At 37.4% G+C, this 23,414-nt stretch overlaps 1 protein-coding gene across 1 annotated transcript in view; it reads right to left on the reverse strand.

Moving 5' to 3' along the window:
* Positions 1–620: 620 nt before the first annotated feature.
* Positions 621–23,414, reverse strand: part of LOC128736423 (uncharacterized) — a 41,641-nt gene continuing 18,847 nt past the window's right edge. The window contains exons 2-4 of the mRNA XM_053830905.1: positions 2,701–2,811; positions 2,396–2,497; positions 621–785 (exon numbers count right to left, since the gene is read on the reverse strand). Of these exons, the coding sequence (XP_053686880.1) occupies positions 621–785; positions 2,396–2,497; positions 2,701–2,811 (378 nt within the window). The remainder of the gene's footprint in view (positions 786–2,395; positions 2,498–2,700; positions 2,812–23,414) is intronic.

Consider the following 23,414-nt stretch of genomic DNA (forward strand, 5'->3'; position numbering starts at 1 on the left):
ATCAAATTTAAACATAAATTTTCGCAATGGTTTCCGTGACCACGCTCTCCAAGTTCTGCAAGCGTTTCATTAATCCGAGAATATAATACCGTATTTTTCCTTCGTGGCTTGCAGTGAGCGGAGAGTTATACAGTACGGAAGTGGTCGTCTTCATCAAAGAGGTCCTTTGGCCGGACCGACAGACATTTTTTTGATGAACCTCAAACGTTTCAATTTGTGCCTCGGTCGTTTAGCACTTTCACAATGTATATCATCAAACTTCAAAAAGAGAGTGGGCCCATGTCCTACTGTGTCACTTCTCGATGCACTTCCTGGAGCGTAAAACATCATTTCTCTAAACACACTTCCTTTCGTTTTCCAGCACTGCTAGCTGTGTATGTGAAATGATATTATTTTACGTAGAAACTAACCTACAACCTAGCGCGTGGGTCACCTAAAATGGTATCGTACGAAGGATTTCGTTCCGGAACTTAATAGCAGCAGTATCATTTTCAAAATATCTTACTTTTAATGAGCACCAACTATGCTAGGAATCACAGTCACTAAACTAAAGCAGTTAGAAAAGCATTCGAACCACAACATTGTCTCTCTCCCGTCCGTGTGACAATGTCGAGCCGCAGTTAGTTTTTCTCCTTTTGGTCATTGTTATCATCATCAATGTTTACGTTAATGTTCCTGGTGTTGTCGGTTTTAGTGCGGAAGAAACTTCCGGCACCGGCAGCCTGAAGATTTCCAGCGATGCTTTGGACCAAATCGTTGACCGCCTTCAGAGTTTGGATCGGAATCTGCAGGGAGGAAAAAAAGAACAGAGAACTAGAATTACCGACAAACAACTTAAATAACACCGAAACAGGTGGCCGGAAAGTCTATTTGCAGGTGGACCAAACCGTGACGAAACACAATAAAACTCAATTGCTCGAGTCTAGCGCCTAATTGAGATGAAGATTGCTATTTCGGCTGCTTCCCTAGGTCAGGCAGCAGACTGCAGAGCTTAGAAATCATTGGCCTCCGCTGCCGCCACGGTATAATCCTGCCGACAATGTCTTTGTCTCTCGCAGAGCATGAAGAACAGACGGGATCCATTTCAACATCATTTATTTCAGACCAGTTCAGCCATGGCTCAGCCGGTTCGAATGTTGCTGTTTACGTTTATGGCGTTGCATACTGGCGAACAAAATTTGATTTATTTTATACTATATGTGTAATTGAAAACAGATTCGATACGCCATGCCGTCGTTCGATTACTAATCTTGAACAAACCAAGGGACGGTTGTTAGAGCTGAACCAGCTGACCCTAATGCCATCATGAAACTTAATCATATAATAACTAAGTTTTTACGGAATGTCTCAACTAGGTTAGGGCGGTGTGCCCCGGTTTGTAGTTACCGGCAGCCGAAAACTTACTGATGTAATTTCATGCTATAAACTATGAACAACGGAACCTAATACCCCTGCCATGGAAATCGGCAAATCATGAGCCCCCGAGCCAAAACGAACGTATGCCAAAGGCATGACCGCTAAAAAACGAGTAAATTGTGCCAGTTGCGAAACTTGCCGGGCTCTGGAACTGTAGTGAATCTGTATTTCCTGCTGCTTTCCGGTGAAGTGAAATTTAGTTCTTTCCACCGTTCCTGGACCGCAGCAGCAAAGTATGTTTTAGCCAATTTTATTGGTTCTCTTCTTTATGTAGTTTCTGTACCGATAGAGTTACCGTGTGTAGTGGAAGTTGGTACCATGCTGGTGCAGTTTAGCTACTGTTTTAAACCGGCGTAAAGTCATCGTAAATGTGAAACAAACTTGCGATAATGTGAAAAACTTTTAAGTGATACCTACTGTTTTCATTGCTTTGGTTTAAGCAAAAGTCACACTTTTCCCTAAAGAGTCTTTTGTACGGTAGTTTATTAGAAACCAAATGTTTTATTACTTCCAATATGACTGAGATGACAAATAGTCTCAAATAACTGACGCTAAATTGAACACGTGTTCCATTTAAAAAATACTGAGGGTAATTCTAAATGACAAATTGATATTATAAAACTCAGTCTTTGTGAATGAATGTATATATTTTAGCCAAATCGGAACAGGCCGATTGGAAAAAATAATTTTCAACGATGGAATGTTTTAAAAAATGAATATAACAGCAGACACTTTTATGATTCAATAAACTAAAATATGAAGGTGCTATTTTGTTGCGTGTTATTATTCTATTAGTATCAAAGTTGTAGCAATAAACTATTTTTCAAAATAAATAAATTTTTTCAGTCTGTATACGAGATACATACAAAGTAAATCTTGACAAAGCTAGCACCAAAATGGAATGTAAAATTACCATAAAACATAGACGCAAGAAGCTTCTCTCACCGAATTAGTGTAATAACAAACAATAAGTGCTTACATTGAAGATGTTGTCTACGAGACCCGAGCGGACCGCATTCGGTCGTTGTTGGTCCAATCCATTACCCTGATTGACGATTTTCCCGTTGTCCGTTAACTGATTCTGTTGCAATGAGAAAATAGAACTCGATTAAAGCCTCCGGCAGACTGGAGAAATTAGCACTATTTTAGGCCACCATGCGGCTAGTTACGCTGTAATTCCGTCAGATTTGACTTATGCAATGAGATTACGCGCGCATAGAACGCCTCCAGCTTCCGATTAGGATGAGCTGTATAATCACAGGATATGGGCCTGTTTCCAATTACCGATTGCTCATTGTTGATTACGGCTTGCGAGACGACCGGTTGGGCTGCCAACATCACGATGGCAGCGAAGGCCAAACACGCCAGTCCAATGCTGATCCGTCCGGAGAGATGCTAGACAAAGTGAAATAAATGAAATACATTAAGTAGTTGGGATAAACTGTGATTGATTGATGGAATGAAACTGATATGGTTCACAAATGTGGTATACAAAATTTCCAAATTATTTTCTAAGACAAACTATTTATTTTGGTACGGCTTATGTACAGTGGCAAACTTATATTATATATTAACTTATATTAAATGTCAAGAATAAACTCTCCCTTAGATTGTTTTGTTTTGGCCTGCGTCAACAAGCCTGACAAGCTTCAGCCCAAAATCTAAATCTTACACCCCACCCCACTTATTATACTATCTGATAGCTTTTTATATCGAACACATATCGGCAGATCCAACGCAGGCTTACAAAGTGTTTTAGCACTAAGTTGAACAACTAAATATACTAATTTAGCCTTACCTAATTGGCCATTGAATAATGCACTTTATGCGTTAAAAATATAATAGTTATAAAAGTATTCAGCTATTAAATTACCAGTAGAAATAAGTACAAAGTTAGTCGACTCAAAAGACTAATAGAGTCAAATCTGAAGCTTATCACCGACAAATGGCGCGTGATATAGCGACCCAATCCGAATGAAATTTATGCAAATTGGTTACTAGAAATCGATGAAGCTTCTATACGTCAACTGTCAAACAGAAAATTTGCCAGAAACTTTCACTAGGCCTAATTTCTTTCAAGAAAAGCTGATCTAGTGACCGAGAGCTGAGGAGGAAGATCTTCAGATGCATTAAATCCAATCCTGACATCTCCTTGTGGGATATGGCTAGAAGGTACGATGCCAACTATCAAACCAAGCAAAATATTTTCACTCGAAAAGGCTACGGGACTTTCGGTAACAGTAAACATCCGAATCGGGTTGCTTGTCAAACCGCAATAAATCTGTTAGTTTTTTAGAGCTATTAAATCGGTAGCACCCTGACCAAACAGTTTTTTACTGCTATTATGAAGAATACCGCAGTTCAAATCCAAAATCATTTGTTTTATGCGAGGCCATGTTGCAATATTCTAGTATTTTGTTTTAGCTCGCAAACAAAAATTCATCAAAGCAAAATGTTTTGCAGAAAGAAAGTTATTATCAATCGGTTTTCCAACCACAGGAAGCAATTAAAATGATTTTGCTAGAAATTGAGATTGACAAACAGAATAGGGTAAGCGTACCCTTAGTGGAGGTAGTACCAATAGTGGTGGTACTTGAATAAAATACGCCCTTTATGAGATAAAATGAATTTATGATTCTACATAACGTAAATATAATCTATACATGGCTTTTACAGGTTTACTTGATATAATCGTCACTTCTTTTAGCGGTAAAATGAAATTTGTAGAAATTTTTTGTTAAGATTTCCTGATTGAAATTTAATTTTGCATAGCTGCTAAATTAGGTTTTGAATTTGATCTTTTCTGATATTATTTATTTATGAATTTAAGAAATTTAAATCTGTCGAGCATAAAAAGTGTGTGCGTAATATCATACAAACAAGCAGGGCCAGTTTGTATAAATTTTTATTGCAGTAATTGAATGTTTAATGTGTTGCCTCCATTATGGGCTCACGATGCCTCCACTCTAGGGACCTCGGTAGGACCCATACCACCACTATAAGCAAACCAATGATGGTAGAAAATATCTTTCTCTTTAACAAAATTCGTATTTCTAATGACTTCTAATGATCATCATTTTTAGTAAGATTTAGAATGTTTCAATCATATCGTGCGCGTGTGCATGTATATTTGTTCTGATATCACAGTATTTTGACCAAAAATTTGGAATTTTACTACTAAATGCGCCACTACTGGTACGCTCACCCTATATTTATTTTGTTAAAACAACCAGTTTTCGAAAATTGCAAAGTTTTAGTGGCGTGTTGATTTTATCCACCTATCATATCAATATGCACGATGAAATTAAATGCGCACATGCTGCAAACCAACGAAATTGCTTAAAATTTATAAAATTCAAGTTGATAAAGCTGGCAAAGTTATTAAAAAAAGTTATTTAGCTTTTACCAGAGGCAAAAGCGAAAAGCTTTTTTAAATTATGGCGATGACTGTCAAGCAGCGACAGCTTAACCGGCTTTATTGCTGCTTTCAGCAGAGCGTGATACGCCTGCTTGAGCTTATAACCTGATTCTTATAGAGGTTTTGAAAATATTCTGAAGAGTGAGCTACTTGGTCAGTAAGCAGTTTTAGAGCGGTCATAAGAAAGTTCTGATGGAGTTTTATTAATGGTTTTATGAAATTGGTCATGAAAACTACTATACGTACGTAATAAAACTTGGAATTGTTACTTGAGATACGTGCACTTGCTGTATTTAAACGAAAGGTATTGTAGACAGGGCTTCGACCGATCCTTTTTTTCTACCGCAGCCACACCAATGTACATTCATGCCGTCGTACATTCACACCGTCCGTTTAGTGGTGGAATACGAACGCTATGCGTAACACAACTGGCAGTTTGCTCAGCCGCGCCGATTGAACGCAGTAGAACGAATGCGTTCTATATCTTTTTGACATTTTCGTTTCGATCAAGTTGCCTTTACCGTTTGGAGCAGCGAATGACTGCAAAACAGTTAAATGACTGGCAGTCGCCACGCTAACGAAAAGCAACCGCGCTATTGTATATTCAATACTACAAAAAAACAACCACTACATGTGCATGCAAGAAGTCGGTCGGACTCCGTCCAATACAAACGAACATTTTGCTTGCGGCGGACCATCGTCCGGGTGACAAACTATTTGTGAGCAGCCGATTTGGAGACAAAAAGAGAAACGAAAAAATACGTCATCTTATGCTCCCAGTCAGTTTGCAGTTCAGATTCTTCATATGAATGCGCAAAGCGGGGGTACGACTGTTTATAGAGACATTTGCAGAGATACCGCATGAATTGTAAGACGGCAGCAGCGCAAGCGGCAGATTGAGTGGATTCAAAAAACAGTCAAATGATCGTTCAAAAAGCGGAGGTTGAATGCGGAAAGTGTACGCATTCACGGCAGTCACATTCAACCTGCGATCCCTTTTGAAGCCCTGATTGTGGACTAAGTATTTTCCATTGTTCATCTGGCGGAAGTTGGGAAACCATGGGGGCCGGCCACTTCGCAAGGATGCCGGTCGACTGTGCCTCGAAATCCGTTCTCTTCAAAAACCCCACCGGCACCACTAACAGAGGAACCCAACGTCATGGCTCGACAAAGTTGAAGCCAACTTGCATGTGTGCTCAACGAATTGGCGACGAGTAGCCCAGGACCAAGTACAACGGAGAGGAATTGTTGATACAACAAGAGTCACCCCGATTCTATGTCACTAGAAGTAGATGATGAATTTTATAAAAAGTAACGGAAGCTTCTGACAAGAAAAAAGGTCCAAATAAACAAAAAAATCAGAGGGGTTGTGTACAAAACACAACCGTATGTTCAACGTAGGACTACGCAAAGCTAATGTAAAGGTGCGTTTAGAATGGGCAATTTTGGCTACATTTGGAATGCGCTATGTTGCTAGCATTTGTTCAATGTTGCTTCTGTCGCCACTTACACATTTGTGATACATCGCCATAGTTACTTATAAATATTAGCAACAGTTGGGAACAACTTGCATGTCACTAATTGCCAATCTAGACGCACCTTAATAAAAACACTTATGATTGAATTGATTGGAAATCATAATACTCATTGACGGTTATTCGGTTCTGAAAAGAACCATTTTGAAAGTTTAATATTGACTGAAACGATTGAATTGGCAACTTTTTGCTGCAGATAAAAAGCATAGTGTTATCTATACCTAGAGAATATTGACTGATGGCATGTGGGTGTTTTTGGAGCCAAGAATTTTGTGTATGGTGAATTGAGATCCCTACCCTCTTTAGGAAGGGAATTGTGACCCCTCTCCCCTTTAAGACGGGGGACTTCCGTTAGTTCAAAAGTTATGTATAAAAATACGAAAAATATGGGAATTCATTATCTCGTAGGTCCCTTAACCGATTTGAACAAAATTGATTGCATATGAAAGGGGAGCTTTTTATGCCCTAACTTCCAGATTTCATGATGAATGGGCTTGTGGTTGCAAAGTTACATAAAGAAATGTGGAAAAAATATATTTAAACAGGTTTTTGTTACATGTAAACTTTAATTCAAAGGGAAACATCCAACAATTTATTATCAATTGAAAGTTACTGTTGAGATCTATCAAACGAAACCAAGTTACTGAAAATCGAACGATTTATTCGAAAGTTAGGCCATTGCAAATCATTTTCAAAATTCAATCATTTTCAAAAAATAATTTGTAAGATATAAGTTAATTTTTTTTTATAAAATCAATTGTCTGTGGGCTCTACAGCCTAAAAACCTGAAAAATGAGTGTATGAGTTGAGTTAACGCTTCTAGCACAAAATAGAAATGGAAGTTCAAACAGTGGAATTTCCGAAGCTCGGCCAAAAAAATTTTCTTTCGTTTTTGTCTTTTTGTTCGTACATTTTTGCATGAAAAATAACAACGTATTTATTAAAAGCAAGAATAGATTTGGTTTTCACGTTTAAACTTTAAGTAAAAATGCCTAAAATCCATATTTCTTTTGCTCGATTAAAAAACTTTGTTTTTTTTCGCCCCCCCCCTTCAGTGGCCCAACACCGGAGTGACAAAAACTTTTTTAAATATTTGTAATGGCCTTATTTAAACTTTAACACTTAAGCACCGTATATTAAACCGTTAAAATGTGGAAAATCGAAATAAATTAATCAAGAGTCGATTGTATTCAATGTATGTGTTATGTATGTGTATGTATGCATGCATGCGTGTATGTATGTATGTATGTATGTATGTATGTATGTATGTATGTATGTATGTATGTATGTATGTATGTGTGTATGTATGTATGTATGTATGTATGTATGTATGTATGTATGTATGTATGTATGTATGTATGTATGTATGTATGTATGTATGTATGTATGTATGTATGTATGTATGTATGTATGTATGTATGTGTGTATGTATGTGTGTATGTATATGTGTATAAGCAATTTGCAATTTTAAAATTTACATATAAATACAAGACGAGTGAGAAACATTTCAATTGTCATTTTCTTTACTTGCTGTTACTCGCAATCGGACGAGCAAAGCAAAAAGCGAAAAAAAGTATTTGATTTAACTATAAAGGTATAATGGTGTATAGGATTGAAAATGCTAATGAGTTGATTTTCCCACATAAATTTATACCAATTTCAACAAATTTTGCGCATCAATAGATGCTTTACCAATCAATAGATGCTAGAGCTTAGAAATTTTATATAAAAAAGAGGATGAAAAGGTTACTAATAATTTTGTACGATTTGTTTTCGCTAGCGACACTCTAAAAGATAATAGTCATATGTAATGTGTCTTGTTTTAATAAATAAATAAATATGGGTCCACTCATACCAGCGAAAATAACAAGCGCTGGAAATTATATCGATCTTATTTCCCATCCTCAAGCATGTTTAAGGCGCCACTTTTGTTTCTTTGATCTTATCGTTTCCTAAAACATCTAAAGGGCAATATCGTGTAAATGATACGATAAAGCTAATGACTATTTTTTCATTAAAGTTTATTCAAAAGAAGCTCAAGTTTAGATTTTTTTCAGGCAAAAATAATTAGCTGAAACAACGCCAACGAAGAAAAAGTCCAATTTCGCCTTCAGAAACACGTGAATACCTCAGCGAGGTTTGAAGATACGTCCATACTTTCTCCGGCAAAGTTGTTCGTCATAAAATTTCCCATCTATACAGTATAGCTACGTTACTCTGAGATACTGTTCGAAACCCTGTTTTGACGTTTATTTAAATGAAATTTAGAAAATTTTAAATTTTTGACAAATTCAATAAATTTTTGTAACCAAATATGACTCCAGACATGCCACCATAACTTTTTATGAATGTATCAGATCCCAATGATTGTGAAAAAAATAGTTAACTACCTTTTTTCACCTACTTTAACGTTTCTAAAATTATTTTTTTGAATTAACTCCTGAAAAATGCCATTTTTTCATAAAACTCAAATGTGCGACCCCTAAATCGCGGCAACCAATGTTGACGTCATATAAAAGTTTTGTTGTGACACCCTAAGCTATCATTTGAGGGGTGAGCCCCCGGGTTTTCTGACATAGTGCTATTTTGGGACACTCTAATGGACAGCAATCACATAAGAGGACTGTATCGAAAAGTAATTAGCAACTTTTAAAATGATTTTACTCAAAAATGGGTGAAGTAATTTTTATGTGCATGCAAGCAAAAGTTTGTTTAACTATCTAAAAAAAAGTTGTGCAATCGATTTGTTTCGATTATTTTTTTACTTTTCGCTATGCCTCGGATTGATCTTGAAATAAGAAAAAAATCTGCACACTTGGTGCACTGAAAACGGTGTTTTCTATGAACCAAATCGCAAAACGGTTTAATGTGCACCATACAAGCGTAAAACTGTCATCGATAAGTAAGGAAAAGAGTTATCTTTGAAGTATCTGCCTCGTTCCGGATAAAAACCTGGTTCCAGTTAGCCCCCGGTAGATTCTAATGTAATAACTCATATTAAACCACACCGATAGGTAACAACGTTTTATTTGGCTAAAATACTTAAAACAAGCATTGCGATAATTCAGTGAATCAAGGTAAGGACTCCGTAAAGACATACATGAAACATAAGGTGTCTAAGACATCCGGAGAGCAACAATCTCGAGCCTAAATAAGGGCACGGTAATTATGAACGGATAATAGACAACGGCAACAAGTGCATCTATATGGACGACGAAACTTATGTCAAACAGGATTAAAAAGCCCTTCCAGGGCCGAAATTCTACACGAAATTGGCGGACGAGATGGTGAACGACACCGACAGTACGATTGTACTGGAAAAATTTAGGCAAAAGGTTTTAGTATGGTAAGCTATTTGTACTTGTAGTCTGGGATGCGTATTTTCTTCACAACGTGTGCAATAAATGCTCAAATTTACAAAGATGAACAATTGTAAAAAAGATTGTGGCCCTTCTACAAACAGTATCAGTCTCGTCCTCTCTTTTAGCCGAATTTGGCATCTGTATATTGCGCTAAGGCTGTACTACAGTGCCTTTCAGATAATAATATCCAATTCGTCGAGAAAAACATCAATCCGCTAAATTGTCCAGAGCTCCGACCAATTGAACGTTACTGGTCGATTGTGAAGAGGATCTTCAGGAGGGAAGGAACAGTTTGCCAAAGCATGGAAAAATTCAAGAAAAATTGAACAACAACATCCAGGAAATGCACAAAAGCTAGGGTGCAGAATTTGCTGGGAGGAGTTTCATCAAAAGTGCGCTCATTCTTTAGAACTTAATATTTTGACTAATGTAAGCCATGTTATTGTTTCAAACCGTACTGATCTTCAATAAACCGAAAACAAAAATTGAAATAATAATCATATTTCATTTTTATTCAGGGATAGATGTTGCTAAAGACTTTTCGATACAAGCCTTAATTCAAAAAATATATTCAAAACAATTCTCTAAACACGGTGGAGTACGCGGAGTATTGGTTTCCTGCTTACACTAGCTAAAGCTAGAATAAATTTATATTCGACCGGTATTGATTTCCTAGGGCGCATGCAAATGCCCTGTTAGGGACAAAAATTTCACACCAGGGTTTATTTCCGTTCCTGATTTATGTCCAAGAAACTGTCGGCACATTACTACCACTGTGAAAAATTGTTTGTATATTCATTAAAAGTATTTGTTGTTTCAAGAGTTATAATTTTTTTATTATCCGAGCAAGTTGGAAAATTTCCTACCGAGTTTCTACTAACTATACTACCTAACTATAAAAAACACTGAAAAGTGCAAAAAATCCTTCACATCCACGTTTACATACGTCGTTGAATTTGCAGCACGGTCACACTCTTACGAGTTTATTGTTGGCATGTAGGTGAGAATTGCTCACAACTGCAGGCCTACATTTTCCCCGCAGGGGAAACGAGGCCCGGTCCAGTGGCTACCGGCACCGACAGTATTCCGCAGGGATAACGTACTGGCAAAGTACACGTATATTTGGCAATGTGCTTCGGCTGGCTGCCGGCCTGGCCAGGAGCGCTTCAACTTCCGATAGACTAATTGAATTTCCTTCATCCGTTGCGAGCAAATTGGGTATTTTGCGATACGCTCAATTAATGTTTTCGTCGATTGTACCTTATGAAAACGGGAAAACGCAAAAACCGCGTTCATATCATTAAGGTGCACAGAGCGGGATGCTCGAGTGGGGGCTGCTGTGAAGGGTTTTGGGTCGTATTTTGTTTGCAAATTGGCGAAGAGTCGGAGATACGTGAGCTTTTCGTTAAATTGATGAGCAGCATATTAAAGTGACAAATATTTGCAGATGCAAACGAAACAAATTAGAATCATTAACTTTTCGACACGTCGCTTGTCAACTGGCTTCAGCTGTACAATGTGAATGTCTACCGAAGGAAACGTGTCTATCACTGTAGCGTAATTTTAGCAAAACCCGCGGATGCGTGAGAACGTTGCTGATGGAAGGCCGCCTGGGACAACAGCAAATTTTCCGGCCGGAAAGGGTGACGATTAATTTTATCGACGAGTTGTCACATCAGTCACGCCATTGCGAACATCAATGAGAATCTCGTCTCGTTCAACACGAAAAGTTTAGCGAAACACGCACCAGTAATCTGCTTTAATTGCTTAGAAAGTGTGCACCGATGATGGTTAATGAAACGTGCTCGGCGACGAATTATTTGATCACAAGCCTAAGCCGCCCGATGGGCCCTACCGCAGAAAGTTAGAATTAATTATTGAAGGCAGAACTAATTGAAGGCTGCTGGCAGAAAGTTTACCAAACAATAGTACCTCTTAAGGAGTTGAATTACGCTTTCAAGTCAAATCGTTTAAAAATATAGAACGTTCTCTATTTATTTGTTTCAATGTGGGCTCCAATTGGTGAACCAAATCTAAATTTACACTATCTACGGGAAGAATAGATATGGTCGAAGCAAATACTTTGAATTCTAAGAAACAGCAAATAGACACTGGATTTATTTCCACTTAGAAGAAACTATATTGGTTTAACAAAGGTTCTTTTCAAGCTTGATAGATTTGATCGGGTTTTTGTCATTGACTTCTGGCCGGGATAAACTACAATTCATATCAGGCAAATAGATTTTCCTGCACAATGCCTGTGCATGCCATGGCATAATGAAGTAGTTCATGGAAATAAATAAACCAAACCAATTACTAGAGCCATCCACACAATAGTGGCTCATAATTGCAATACTTAATTGAATATTTATCTAGCTCATCGTATTAACTCTGGCAATACTCACCCACAGCATATTCATTGTCTATGCCGTATTTGAATTGACAATCAGACAATGTATTTTATACGGATGAGTCTACTCGATTGCCTAGGCTATTCATCAGTTTTAATACCCATCGAGCCAATAGTCGGAGCTTCGATCCGACTTTTCCAGGCGAGAGTCAGTCACAGCTCCTTGATTCGATTGAGCACCAATTTGTGCACAGCTTGACTGTAAAGACGATAGGAGCAGTCGATAAAAGTGGATTTCTGAAAGGTTCGTTCGATGTTCGATGATTTACCATAAGACAGTCGTGTTTACTCTTTTATTGATAAACTTTACTGCAGCAGAGACAGCTTCAGGAATCAACTGAACAAAAAAATCCTAAATCCCGAGGTACGTAAATCCAGAGTTAAGGTTTAATGGACAGCAGAAATAATTCACTCGTTTAGTTTCATTCGGAAATTATCCATCAACATGGTTTTTTGTTTTAGAGTACAAAAAAACCTCTCAATTTGCACTATTACCCCGAGTGCGCTGGGTGGAGCATTAGGTACCCGAAACGGGTGGAGAATCGAACTGATTCGAATGAAATTTGTATTTAGATCGGTCGAATGAAGCGGAATCTGGATGTATGTAAATTTATTCATGAGAAGCTATCTGTTATCAGCACACAGTTCTTTGGTCTCTTTGAACTGGAAACTAAATCGGTTAGATGGATATTTGCGTACGATAGCACAGAACGGGTAAAGCAGGATGGAAGGATGTTAGCTAGTGAAATATATTTCGCCCGAAGCCATTTCCGTTTGGAACCAACAGTCGAAACGAGGATACCGAACATTTTTTAGACAATCAAAGTGCTAAGAGCAATTGAAAGCTGATTGGTATTAATTAACTACTGCAACTGTTTTTCTACACGAATCAGTAACCGCAAGTATTGATCGGGATACTTTGTTTCAGTAAAATTGTTTTTACTTGCAGAAGGTCAACGTTCATAAAGCATTCGGTTAAGCAGAAGGATACGATGTAGCTTTTGCGAAATTCCAAAGTAGATATGCCTTCTAAATCTGTAACAATAAAGATCATTACAGCACCTACTTAGTGTAATGATTTTCTCAACACGTCTTCTCTAGTTATAAGAAGATTATTGTAATCTTAGGGATTACATCGGGGATAGAGAAACTAAAATAACATGTTGGCCATGTAACTCTTCCAAGCCATGCGGAACTGAAAAGCTTCCAAATCTTGCTTGAAAATTTGCCAAATATCTTTAATTAAAACTACGATTGAGTGACGAGAAATCTTATCGTACCGTCGCGAAATTGATTCGTGCTCCCCAGAGGCCTAGCCAGAAAATATTCTTAGGGAAGTTGACCAAACAAATTCTGTGCAAGCTCAGAAGGTTTGAACAGAGCAAAAGGGAACGACGCAGACGGACGGACTTAGCGTCGTAGATGAAACTACAGTGGACGACAAAGTTTTGTTTTTAGTTAGCGATAAGATTATTCCTTTGTAAGTTTTGTCATTTTGTTTGTTAAAATAGGTAAATTAAAATTTGTTTTATTTCTGTTGACAATAGTATCTGATGATGGCTGAATAAAAGACATAGGCCGAAACGTAATCAACTGAGTTTTGATATTTCACCGATCGTGATCAATTTGAATACATTCACATAAGGCTTCGTACACAAATTACGTAACGTTTAGAGGGGAGGGAGGGGGGTCGAGCTTGCGTTACTTTTTGTTACATAGGGGGGAGGGGGAGTCATGAGAATAGTTACGTAACAAATTTATGATACCAAAAAGGCTGTTGCCAAACGAGGATAGGATGTGTTGGAGGTGGAAAACAGTGATTCGGTTTATACTGATGAAAATTCTGGTACAAAATTATGGTTTGTAGCTGAATGAGATAATCCTATTAAATTTCCAGTTACATATTACGGTTCAAGACCATTTCAGCTTAAGGTGAAATTAGTCGTCATCGATTCTGCCAATTTCAGAAGCAGTTTTTTTGTTTGAAACAAAAATTATGTTCATGAAAATATATTCGCTGTGTTCAGATTGGCAAGAAGAAGGCAGTATTTACATTTTTACAACCAGACCCCACCTATTGGGTCCAAAAACTGCTTCCGAAATTGGGCTCTCCGACGAAAAGTTAATGACTGCTAATTTCCCGTTAACATGGGCCGATGGCCGATTGTGGTTTTTAATATGAAGCTCTTACTGATTTGGTTGAATTCTTTAAAAATTAAATTAAATATGTGGTTTATGCCATTTTCATTCAATGTTGAGTACCAGGGGGGGGGAGGTTTGGTTAACGTTACGTAATTTAATGGGGGGGTTGTGCCAAGCGTTACTGAATGTTACATGGGGGAGGGAGGGGGTCAAAAAACCGGAATTTTTGCGTTACGTAATTTGTGTACCACGCCTAAGTGCACGGTGATTAAAACCAAATCATAAATTCTGACGTTACTATACCTTCATGAGTAGAAGTGGGGAAATGTCTTCAGGTAAAAGTTTTGTTACTCTAAAAGCATTGGAAAAATTATCTGAGCATTGCCACTAGGTAGGGGGATCTTGGTCAAATACCGACGAGCAAGAAACCAGCTATCCACGATTCTGAGAAGTAAAAACCACAGTACAGGGATCGTGAAGAATTAGAACAACTATTCCAAGCTAATGACACGCGCATGTTTCACGAGAAGTTGAACCAAATTCATAAGGGTTATCCACTGAAACCTGATATCTGTAGCGACGAGGGAGGGAATTTAATCAAAAAAGAGCGCGAGGAGGTCGACATTTGAAGCAGTTCTTCGATGAACACCGCAATGACGAAGTTCCACCTCCTTTTCGTCGAAAAACTGCTTCCACCTTTTGACCACTTCGTGCTAGTTTGTGATATTTTCCTTGTACATCACATGTTAGGTTTCGGTGTGTAGCCCTTGAGTTTGGTTCACCTTCTCATAGAACGTGTACGTGTCACTACTCGATTAAATAAAAATAACCAATTTATAACAGAATGAGTTCTAATAACAAATTTTTTTATAACAAAATCTCCTTTGCGTTTTGTTATAAACTTGGTCTCGTTAGTAGTTACAATATCAAAAATTGTAACAAAATCCGCTCTAGGTATATCACATTTATATCAAATTATGATATAATTTTATCAAGTTTATTTCAATATGAGTTACAAAAACCATCATTGTGCCTTGCTTTATAACCAAAATGTAACAAACCGTGTTATAACTAGTAGAACGAGATGGATTCTTGGTAGGGGAAGACGGGGTAAGACGGCCCCCCTAAGCGAATAAATTGCTAGCATAAAATGTGTACGAAAATTCACCTTTTCTTGTTCCACACATGGAAAAGCATTCATTTATCTACAATTAAAAATTATATAAAAAATTAATTAGTCTATTTTTCCGTGATTTTTCATCAATTTTCGAAACGTCTAAAAATTACTCGTTCACAACCAGGCGGGGTAAGAAGGACCACCAAAGGGGTAAGACGGACCATGGCGGAGTAAGGCGGATTGTGGCAGATTTGAAGGTTTCTTTGAGTTGTAAACACAATTTCAATATTATTAACTAAGTAAGAACAAGTTCTTAAGGGGTTTTTAGGAACATGCTTAAAGAAGGTATAGCTTAATTTAGAAACCTGCTAAAAGAAGGAATTTTACTACTAGTTCAATTTTGAAAAAAACGTAGACGTTATTTTACTCCACTGGTTTTTATTTACTCTTTTCTTGGCGTTATTTTGTTGATTTGTCAGCAGGACTTTTACTCTTTGAATACGCTTCACTTTAGATGAAGGTAAAGAAGGCAACACATTAAATGAGCTGGTAAGTGAATTGGAATCATCGAATTTCGATTCCGTTAGATCCAAATTTACATTGATTGTGTTATTGGCACTTGTTGGCTTCTTTTGTAGTGGGAGGCTCTGTGTTAGACAGGATGATCTCAGATTCAGGGATAATTTTTATTACAGGTGTACTCTATTTCGAAAAAGACACTGATGAAGTCGTAAACGAAATGCGTATCTGTCAGAATAATAAAAAAGTTAGTCAAATTCAACAGGAAAAAAGTTGGTTTTTTCATTCAATATTTTTAAAATCTATTAAGACACTAAACAGAAGAATTTTAGGCAATTATGAGCACTATGACGTATGGCTCTTTTACCCCGTGAAAAATGGCCCGTCTTACCCCTAGTTAACAATTTACATTATTTTGCTTTTATCTCTCAATCCGTACTATTTTATATACCTTTTCCGCCACACACAGAACAAGAATTGCCCAATTAAAGTCAGTGGTAAGAGAAACAACAAAATACATAGCTTTTTTTGCTGAAAAACCTTAAATTTTTTGCTGCTGAAATTATATCGCATGAAGACACTGCGAACGAAAAGTTTGTTTTGATTCTAGTTTTGACGTTGGATACGGCCGAGTGCCTCAGGTTGTCTCGAAAGTGTTTAGATAGGCTAATAAACAAAACATACATGGGCATTTGTAGAAAATTTAAAGATTTCTTGACGAAATCGATGTGGTCCCTCTTACCCCGCCGGGCCGTCTTACCCCTTGTTCCCCTAAAACATTTCCTCTGTCGTAAGTTTTGCTACCACATTTCTAACACACTTTGATATAAATATGAACTAGAGATAAAATTCTGTAATATTTTTATTAGAATCATCTGTTCGGGTTGCCCAACAAAGCTGTGCTAATTATTCGCGTCATCTGGTACTTTTTCCTAATTAGAATCGTAAGCAACTGATTCTACGCACGTCGACACATGGCCAAGTTAACCTTCGTGGACTTTGATAGTTTTACAAAGCTCTCCATCGCTTTCTGATGTTTACCAGTAAAACCAGTCATTTCAAGCACTTGGGGTCTCTTCGCCGGTTGACAATATTCGAGAAAAACAGGCATTTTACCGGTCTATGCATCGCTTTCCTGCCAACGCACAGTGGTCCGGTTTCGAAAAAGTGCAGACATTAGCAATTGGGCAAAAAATGCGTAATTTTTCAAGGGTGGTGTTTTCGGAGTAGTTTAATAATAAAATATTGTGCATCTTTCTGCACTGCACTATGGGCCAGAAATTAAATTAATTTCGGGACAAAAATATTTTCAGTTAAAGGGCATGTCTCAGCTCAATGTGGTCTTCGGCAACTTTTTGAATCAAAAATTGATGCATGTTTTGAAGGGGTCGTCCAATATTTAAGCGTTACCTAAACAACAATACTTGAATTGTTTTAATAACTTTTTGAGTAAACTTTTTTCACCTTTTTAATTTCAAAATATTAAAGATAAACCAATTTCAAGTATTTTTTCTGAAGATATGAAACTTTTACCTTTTACCCATTTTCAGCAATAGACCTTTGTTTATAAACGACTCCTCAAATCACATTTCTTCTTGTAGCATATTTATTTCAAGAGACAGCTCAATGTGATATTGTAGAAAATGTTTTGCACATAAAAGAGAAATATTTTTGCTGAAGACTGTTTTGCTTTACAGTCATCCCAGTATTATGGGCCAGTTAAGCATGATGATGCTACAAAATTATTGGTAGAAACGCAGATTTAAATAATTTGCAGTTTATTTATAATCTAATTGGTTATAAATATATCATAATTTGATGTTCAACAGGCAATCTTGTTCCAAATTCACACACTTTTTTGCAGAACAACAAAATGTAAGCATATTCCATTCCCAGTATTATGAGCCACTTTTAAACCTGGTCAGAATTATGGGTCAATGTTCCCAGTATTATGGGTCAGTAAAGCAAAATTGGTTTTATTTCGAGAAAACCGTGTGTGTGAGTGTGTGTGTGTGTGTGTGTGTGTGTGTGTATATATATATATGTGTGTGTGTGTGTGTGTGTGTGTGTGTGTGTGTGTGTGTGTGTGTGTGTGTGTGTGTGTGTGTGTGTGTGTGTGTGTGTGTGTGTGTGTGTGTGTGTGTGTGTGTGTGTGTGTGTGTGTGTGTGTGTGTGTGTGTGTGTGTGTGTGTGTGTGTGTGTGTTTCTTACCGTGAGGAACAGCTCAATGCCTGGCGCACTGATGATGCACTGCATTACGTGGCACGGTGTGGGACTCTAACCCACTAAAAACCTCACTGCTCCTGGCCCCAAATCCTCCCGGGACCACCGCTAGGTTTTACTTTGGGAGGAGGGCGTGCCTATGCACTACTCCGCTACCTGTCGGGACGTGCACCGATGCTGAGATGGCGACCAACTTAACGTCCATCTCTGCACGGTCACCCTCGCAGGATTTCTTTACGAAAGTGTAGCTAGCATCGTGACCGCATTCATAGGAACTTTACTCGTCGAGACGTGAGCCAAATCAGGAGTGCCTTCCAACAGCACGCACACGGCCTCCGTAGCGGGATTTCTCCACCTGTCGAGACGTGACCTGATAAGGAAGTGCCCTCCAACATAACGCGCACCCCGCACAGTCACCATCGCAGGATTTCTTCCATTTCCACACTGAATATTGTTCATCTAGGTACAGGGACTATTTTGGGAAAGATCCCATCCCCCACACATATGAGTCCGTCTAGGGTTTTACCGCGCCCAGAATCGCGTTGCTTTTGATCTGTGTGTCATATGCGGCCTAGATACGTCCATTCAATGGGCCACCTTGTCCTCTATACGCTCATCACCCCTCTTTTGAAGCTAGGCATTACCGACTTGCTGATCTGCCCTCCATTTTCGCTGCAGCTTAACCAGAATTCTTGAAATCGATCTATTGACGACGTTCCAAGTGCCCTCATCTAGACACATTTTCTCAACAATGTTGTCTACGTTTAGAGCGACATATACTCGCGCATCGCTTCAAATCTGGGGCATACAAAGACTACATGCTGGGGTGTTTCTTCAACCACCCAACTGTCAAAAACAGCGCATACTGTTGATCTATATGCTTGGCCCATAATACTGGGAAAAGTTAATTTTGCTCCCAGTATTATGGGCCATTGTTTAATTTCGTCTATTAAAGCGGAAAATGCATTTTTCTAGGTGGTTTCACCGTAATTCAATGAATACATACCTATTCCCTCGATTTCCATCCATTTAACGCTCAGACATACAAATTTACGCCGCTATTCAGCTTATAATCCACAACCGACTTTTTATTACAACTACAAAAATAACATTAAATCGACAGTCGATTGGAGCCAAGTGACAACTATCGGAAAATTAAGAAAATTAACGCATTGGAACTAAGTGTATTGCTGTCAAGCATGCAGTAGAATGTTGCTTCTATCTATTGCACTCATATTCGATAATTAAATATTAATTTGTTACGTATAAAACTAACGTAAAGTGTACACTGGCCCATAATACTGGGTGGCCCATAATACTGGGATGACTGTATATGCATTAATTAATAAGATAGAACTGATTTTAGGTTAAAAACCGTCTGATGAAAAATGTATATTTTTTCAAGGGTGGTTTCTTCGGAAAAGTAAAATAATAAAATAATAAAAAAATTTCATTCAAAAAGTTGCCGAAGACCACATTGAGCTGAGACATGCGGTTTAACCGCAAATATATTTGTCCCGAAATTTTAATTTCTGGCCCATAATGCACTGTTAGGGTGACCGTGAATTCATCTGTCAGGGTGAAACGAACTTTTGTTTTTCTAAATAAGGCCATTACAAATATTTAAAAAAGTTTTTGTCCCTCCGTATTTATTAAAAGCAAGAATATATTTGGTTTTCACGTTTAAACTGCCTAAAATCCATTTTTTTGCTCGAATCAAAAATTCTCTTGGTTTTTTTTGAAACCCCCCCCCCCCCCTTCAGTGGCCCAACACCGGAGAGACAAACACTTTTTTAAATATTTGTAATGGCCTAATTTAAAATAAGTCACTAATTTCAATTTTGTAGCATAAAATTAAAGACCTGTAGGCGGGGGTGATTTTTGAACAGTTTTGTAAAAAATCTCACCTTCACAATAAACCAATACCCGTCAAAAAGTCGATATTCCTTCCTTAGCAGCAAAGCGCAGAAAGCCAGCTAGTTTTTCGAAACGTAGATAAAATTTCGTATAAGATGCATTTAATGTGATCGTTTTCTGACGTTTCCTTACATACTTTCTTGATCGCTGAATATTGGTGTTGAGTTTCCCATACATTTTGTATGGAAGCACAAAATATCATTCTTCAACATGTTCAACTTCAGACATTTGTCAAAAATTCATTTTCAGGTTAACCTCTCAAACTATTCCAAAAAATGATAAAAATAGAATAAATGGCAAAAACTTAAAATTGGATTTTCGACTTTAGGCCAGCTTTGCGCCATAGTGCGCCGGTCACTGGGTGGGGTGGAGACCCAATGCCCCCCTCACAAAAATCAACACTGTCTAGGGTTATTTGTTTTACTAGGTCTACTGACCTCTATTGCTTTTCTTCAGTTGGGTCCGAATGAGCGATAGCGAGTATGGAGAGGATCACCCCTGCGAAATGGGTGAACGAAAAAGTTTTCCGTGAAATGGTACATTCCGCTTAAGGTTTTTCGCGAAATGATATTCGGCGAAATGTTGTACAATCAAGGCGATTATTGCTATCCACATTTTGGCTAAACAATGAGGGGAGTTGTTTTCTACTTTACTGTGAGGAAAAATTGCAAATTTGCATATTAAACTACCCATCCCAGGTAACCAATAAGCATTAACATAAGCAGCAAATCAGCATATCTGGCATTTTATACTGCGCGTTGTTTTATATTAGCTTTTTGACTACATAGGTGTTGTAAATTGGCATCCAAAATTCTATTTAAATTCTTCGTGTTGGTAATTAGCTGCAAATTAGCATTGTCAGCACTATAAGAATGTTAGCAGTAAAGTAGCTGTATATTTTGCCAAAATAGCATTTAAGGCGACTTAAATGCTTATTGGCTTGCATTTGAATAGCATTGATGATGCTTATTTGTTACCTGGGATGCTTTCATAGTTACGTAACTGCCAAAATGAATCATCTAAGGTTGAACTCCTCAGAATCTTGCAAAACTCGAGATTGTGACAAATATCATCCGAGATTCCTGATTTATGTACAACACAGTTTAATTTGTGGCAATACGAAGTTTGTCGGGTCAGCTAGTAATTAATAAATTTTGAGCAATCTTAGTTCGTTTGCAGCATCACATTAAATTTTATCGTGCATATTGATATGAAAGGTGGATAAAATCAACGCGCCGCTGATACTTTGCAATTTTCGAAAACTGGTTGTTTTATAACAAAATAAATTTATTCAGTTAGTCGCTCAATTTCTAGCAAAATCATTTTAGTTGCTTCCTCTGACAGGAAAATCAAATGATAATAATTTTCTTTCTGCAAAACACTTTACTTTGATAATTTTTTGTTTGCGAGCTAAAACAAATTACTAGAATATGGCCTCGCATAAGGAATGATTTTGGGGTTGAACTGCGGTATTCTTCATAATAGCAACTGAAAAAAATTTTTGGCTCTATAAAACTAGCAGATTTCTTGCGGTTTGACAAGCAACCGCGATAAGATCAATTTTGATTGGTGCGTCATTTTGTTTTGCTACGCCACACTTATGGTAAGTTTATAAGAGACGTAGTGACAGAGCTGCCACAAATACAGATATTTGTGCATGCATAAATTTGGGACCCATCAATTATTTCAGTTGCTATGAATTCTGGCTCTACTAATGTTCCTGAATTTTAAAGTACTCAATAAACTATTTATGTTATTTAAAAGATTAGATCAAGAAAATAAAATACTCCGGAGAAAACGGTAGGGTCCCAAATTTATGCATGCACAAATATCTGTATTTATGGCAGCCAACAAGTTTAAACGTGGTAATATAAGCAACCACAATAGATTTGACAGGACAGCACTGATTGCAAATATTACCTGATGAGGACCCACTGTGTTCCATTGACCTATACATAGAAGTATTTGAGTGACATTTTGCATTATCAAGAGGCTGCATCAGAGATGGAAGATCAGTGATTTTGATGAAATCTGTGAGTTATCGCCACACGCACAGAACACGATCCGTACAGATCATGACAAACAATGAATCTTTAGCGTTGATCACAAGATTTTGTTCTCTAAACAGCCTCAGCAGTCGATCACAGTGTTACATCTTACCTAGCTGCGAGAAAAAAGGTCACACATGTTGTTTGTATTGTGATTCATACGATGCACACAACCAATCGTCTGTATCTGTTATATTTCTCAACGCTATCATGCAATGAACATGATCTGACATGAGGTTCGTCATAATCTGTACGGAATGCGACAAAGTGTTTGTCTCTTACAAGTAGTGATGTCAATGAATCTGAATCTGATCGCTTCTATGATCTTGATCGCTAGAAGCGATTTTTTTTCCATCCCTGGGCTGCATCAAAATACGGTGCTCATTACACTAATAAAAGATTTCTCGCGCGACTTATCAAAAGATTCAATATTATAAAGACAGATTCTCTTTGCCTCTACTCTCTTCAACTTATTATGGAAATACAAATGCCTTTGAATACATCTGCGTTGCATAATAATCATTTGCAATCAATCAATCTTTAAGAAATGTTATTTTGAAATGCGTTCATGTCGTCGTAATAATCAGAAGAGAGGGACATTGAAGACAATGTCTCATTGTTGGATTGGACCTTTTGACAAGTTACGCGAGATTTATTGCTGATTACAAGATAACTTTTATTTACAGGTAAAAATTATCTTGTAATCAGCCATAATGTGCAATCGCTGATAAAAAAGTGTGCAATCGCTGATAAAAATACAATTTCTTATTGAATCATTTCGGTTTTAGCGCACCGTTATCTTTATTTCAAGTAATAAGTGCCGAACCGAACCGATTCAATCTAAAATAAGCCTTTCATGAGTAATTGCATGAAAATAAAATTTGCTTTGCAAATTATATCCAGATTAGATCCATAACATTTTTCAAAGCACTAACAATCAAATAGAAACGCAAATGAAATAAAAAACCGAAAACAATTCCCTTTAAAATTAATATAACCCAAGCTCAAAAAGCAATTTTTTTACCATGCATCAGAGCATTGATCATTGATTAAAATGCTAATAACACCGATCGAGCGAAGAACGCACTTAACCAGTAACTATTCTACTGACAGACCGACATAAAAGCGAACAGCACATGTTTCTGATTAACCGACTAGAACACAGAGATTTCACAATCGGATATATAGATACATATCCTTTATCCATTAGCATTAGTCACTTCAACACATTACGAACGGCTATGTAACTAAAACTTTCTAATTAACCATCGCTTTTAATGATGGAAATTAGTATAAATCGGATTACT

The sequence above is a fragment of the Sabethes cyaneus genome, chromosome 2 (assembly GCF_943734655.1).
Source record: "Sabethes cyaneus chromosome 2, idSabCyanKW18_F2, whole genome shotgun sequence".
Taxonomy (NCBI): Eukaryota; Metazoa; Arthropoda; class Insecta; order Diptera; family Culicidae; genus Sabethes; species Sabethes cyaneus.